Source organism: Emydura macquarii, unplaced genomic scaffold, assembly GCF_026122565.2.
Source record: "Emydura macquarii macquarii isolate MOO-44397 ecotype Brisbane River unplaced genomic scaffold, CSIRO-AGI_Emac_v2 contig_587, whole genome shotgun sequence".
Taxonomy (NCBI): Eukaryota; Metazoa; Chordata; order Testudines; family Chelidae; genus Emydura; species Emydura macquarii.
Genome location: NW_027130724.1, coordinates 5,374,233 through 5,378,873, shown reverse-complemented (window position 1 = coordinate 5,378,873; position 4,641 = coordinate 5,374,233). Strand labels below are relative to the sequence as shown.

Genomic DNA, 4,641 nt, shown 5'->3' with positions numbered 1-4,641 from the left:
TGACTACACTTTTCATGATGGGCCCTCTCTGGAGCAGAGTTTATCAATGGGAGCTGTCGGTATCTTTTGGGATCAGGCCTTGAAATAAGAAGCATCTGTACAAGTTAAAGGACTGCTGATGTCTCATGGAAATCTTCAAAAGATACTGGGCCAGATTAGGGGCTCCATTATTCCATTAGGCAGGGGGCTGTAATGGCACTGAGACAGCCTCATGGGAAATTGCCTTGGCACAGGAGCAGCATTCAGTGGCATATACAGCCCTATGCCAATCACTTAGCTGCTTCTACATAGGAGCCTGTCATGGCAGGGATAATGGGAAGGGGAGTAGCAGTAGTACCTCAGTGCTACAGCTATTCTGAGCTGTAGAGCAGCCTCTAGGCAAGCAGGGGAGAGACTGCCATAAATTAGAGCACTTTGAGACTGCTATAATTTATTTCGCGGGCTGCTTCAGATCCCAGCCAAGCCTGGAATCCGGGTGGCTAGAGGTGGCTTAAAACAATCTTTGCCACTCTCCCCTTGGGTGGCACCTTCTATGCTGTGCTTCACAGGAGACAAAGCACAGAATCTAACCTGATCTATGTAGAAATAGTTTTTTGGTAAAGGGGGCTTAATGGTCTTAGCATCGGGTTTGACGTACTTAAGCTTCCTAGAACACCAGAGGCAGATAAATCAGATTTCTGTGGGGATTTTTGTATGGAACTTTAAACCAAGATCCTGTTAGTTTGCAAATGCCATGCTTCACCTTCTGTTTCTCAAGCCTGAGGACCTGAAGGCAACTGGTCACCATTCCTTGCTTTGTTGAAACTGCATAAGGACTGTCACCAGGTGGGTTAATGAATCCTACTACCGTCTTCAGTGCTTTGGGCTCTATTAGGTCCGAAGAGGTGCCCCTTTATTTTCAAGATGCCCTCTCTTTCTGTCAGATCCCATATATGAGTTTATATTTAATGTTATTCTCAGTGAGGTCTGTGTTTTCCTTCCAAATGAAAAGGTCTGCTGCTACATACTGCCAAGGCCTCCATACTTCAGTGAACATCCCCTTGTTCAGGTATTATCAGTATGAGTAAATGGGAGCACATGATTTACATTCCCCATGCCATTATTTTCTATATCTTTATCATAACCCCACTTATATATCTCCTACCCAAGCAATCCTAAGGTGAACTCCTGGCCACATGAAGTCAATGGGGACAATATTTTACCTCTATTCTCTTTTAATGTCATTTCTTATTAAAGATTTTCCACACCACTCATCATTTTTGTCACCTGCCTCTGGACCCTTTGTATTTCTGCTGCTTCCTTCTGAAGATGGGTGACCGGAACTGAACACAACGTTGCAGCTGAAGGCATACCACTAATTTAGGTAAAGGCATTATAATATTCTCAGTCTCATTATTTTCTTTCCCATTCTTTATACATCTTTTCCTCCTCTTTCTTCAACCGCAATTGCACACTGAGCAGAGCTTTTCATTGAGTTGTCCACATGATGTCCAGATCTGTTTCTTAAATGGTTACAAATATCTTAGAGCCTGGCAATGCATGAGTAGCTCAAATTATTCTTTCATTTGTCAAAGTGAATTTCATTTGCCATTGTGCTGCCTGTTGTTAAATTCCTTTGAAATTTCTCAACCTTCACTAACCTACATAATTTTGTGTCATCTGAAAATGTTGCTACTTCACAGTTTCTACCATTTTCCACATCATTAATAAATATATTAAGCAACAGCCGTGCTAGTATGAAGCTTTGGGTCACCCCTCTGTTAACCTTTAGCAATGTTGGAACTTGACCATTCATTCCTGCTCTTTGTTTACTATCTCCTAGCCAGCTTCTAATTAATAACAGAACTTTACCTCTCATCCCATAACTGCTTCGTTTTCTTAAGTCTCCTTCTAGAGACTTTGTTGAAGGCCACTTAAGAGCTTCAAGTGTAGAGCATTAGCAGCTTGTTGTTGAATCATGGGATTGTGACATCAGAGGTTTGTCATGCTCTAACTGGATGAAAATTCTCAAAGTGTGCCAGGCTTCATTCCTGTCAGAGATTTCAGCCTCCTTTTATTGCTCAAAAAGACACCATCAAACCAAACAAATGGAGAATTCCCTGATTCACAACCTGTTTATTGCAAACAAAAATTTACAAAATCAAATACGGGATCTCAGAGAAGCAGCTGAAGAGCTTGATGCTGAAAACCAGAAGCTAACGAAAGAAAACAGAGAGATAAAAGACCAGAACAGGAGATTGCAAGCCAGTGCAGACTGTTTCAAGACATTAGTGGGAGACCTACAAAGAGAAGTGGACAGTGCCAGGGAGATGGTGGAAGGAAGAGAAGACGAGATTAATAAATTAGAATTCCAAAACAAAAATTTGGAGAAAATAAATGAACAACTTAACATGGAAATCATGGAAATGGCATGCCAGATTTCTGCTTATCATGATATCTATCAGGAAAATGACATATTGGGGGTAAGAAATACAATATATGAAAACAACGAGTACCTGAAACACCCAGAGACCAATCTAGAAAGTGAAGAGCAGCTATATGAACAGGAAAACCTTGAAGTCTGCCAGTTAAGGGAGACACTGGAAGAACTTGACAAAATTGGGGAGGTTCAGAAAAATGATATCATGCAACTGGAAGGGCAGCTGGAAATGTTAACCCAGGAAACAGCATTACTGAAGGTGGTGAATGAGGACAAATTTCAGGCTGATTCATTATCGAGGCAGGATGTTGAAGCCACATTTGTGGAGAATTCACTTAACAAGCTTAAGAAATGCAATTTCCTCTGTTACATTTGGAATCTTTTGCTCACATTAGTAGTTTGGTTGGGAGTTGGAACAGCTTTGGTATTATTATACACCTATGTTTTCAACAACAATTTTATAGCTGAAAGCCTTCCACTATTGGTTAGTGACTATGCTCTTGACAAGCTGATACAGATCTTGTCTCCATATCTTATCTGGAAAAATGATGGACTGTTGCCATTTTGAGAACAGCTGTACAACTTTGCTGAGATCTCAGTGTCATCTTAATTCACTCTATTTCAGTGCCCTGATGCATGAGTTCAGCTCCACATTAAAAATTATACTTCTTTATAAATTTTTATTTTAGAAATCCAAATAAACTATAGAATTCAGTTCTCCTTTAGCCACTGTTTGGCTCACACATTAGGAATTCTAGTAGAGTGGAAAGGTATAATTTCACTTTACAGCAAGCATGCCCATTTGTCACTATCATACCATGACCACTTAGGCATTTTATAATCCTGTTTCAACCAATATTCCTGGTGCTGAAGTAAGGCTTGCTGGTCTGTAATTCCCAGGATCATCCCAGCAAAGGAACCGATAGCTCAGAAATGAAGAGAGCAGAGGGAGTCGGCTTCACTGTTCCAAAATCATTTGTGTGGACACAAAGCAGTTTATACTGAAAAAAACTTTTTCCTTGTAGATAAGGCCTTATTTATAGAGAGAGGCCAGTGAGGAGATCAGACTGCGGGTCCAAAGTCTGATGGTTCTGCAGATTGATGAGTAAAGAAACACATTTTTGCTCAAGTCAGTGTGATTGCGCTATATTTCAATACCTATGTTCTATATCATGGAAAGAGAAAGCTCTACAGCCACCATAACATGGGTTTTGTAACAGCAATGAATATATTTCCATTAGATGCACATATAGTACATACAGCGCCCAGTCCTACTGCCACTAAAGTCAATACCAGACAAATTCATTGCCTCGACTCGGGGTTGTAGTAATTATCTGCCTCCAGTAAAAACCGAACAAAGCACTTCCTGCCTCAGGAAAGTGAGCACAAAATTGAGTTTGTGCTAATCTGGCTGAGATTGGTTAAGCATGATACGTGATTCAGGAATTCACTTCCCTGTTGGTCTGCCAGTTCCTAAATTTGTTCATTGCAAAGCCTATCTATTTTCCCAGGCTTTGGGGAAGGGAGGGGATGTAAGAGAGTGTGGGAAGAGGGACATTGTTTAGCTGGCTGGGTTAGGATGGAGTTTTCATTATGGACATTAGTTTGGATGTTGCAGTGTTTTTACATTTGGCTAATACATTTTGTATGTGCATCTAGAGCAATGGATAGAGTCTTTTTAAATAAAACAAAATAAATACAATTTTGTGGAAGGGGAATTAAATCCTAAAGATCAACATGGCAGTTAGCCAAGTGGCAGCCATCTTGAGGCTTCAGAATTATCCCTGACATTTATGCACAAAGCAGATATGTGAAACCCGCCAAGCAGAAACTAGCAAATAAACAGTCAGCTGAACAAACATGATACAGAAAAGAATCTTAAGGGGAAGGAGAATTGTGACTCCATGACATCACTTTTGCCAGGTGATATGTGCAGTGGCTGGTAGCAGTAGCAGTGAGGAAAAATTCCAAAGATGAAAGGGCAGGAAAAACCCCTAGGCTGTGTGACAAGAAAGTCTTCCTTTGAAATAAGGAAAGAGACAATCTGGGAGGAAAGAGGGCAGGTGGTAGAGCATGAAGACAATAGGATAATTTCACAGATAAGGTGAACTAAGAAAAGATGGTCTTGTGTTTAAGATATTAGACTAAGACTCAGGAGACTCTCTGCCACTGGCTTCCTTGGTTATCTCAGGCAAATCATTTAATCTCTCTGTGCCTCAGGT

At 40.7% G+C, this 4,641-nt stretch overlaps 1 protein-coding gene across 1 annotated transcript; it reads left to right on the top strand.

Moving 5' to 3' along the window:
* Window positions 1-2,087: 2,087 nt before the first annotated feature.
* Window positions 2,088-2,987, top strand: LOC137148012 (transmembrane and coiled-coil domain-containing protein 5B-like). The gene has a single exon (XM_067540421.1). The coding sequence runs from the start codon at window positions 2,088-2,090 to the stop codon at window positions 2,985-2,987; it is 900 nt and encodes a 299-aa protein (XP_067396522.1).
* Window positions 2,988-4,641: the final 1,654 nt, after the last annotated feature.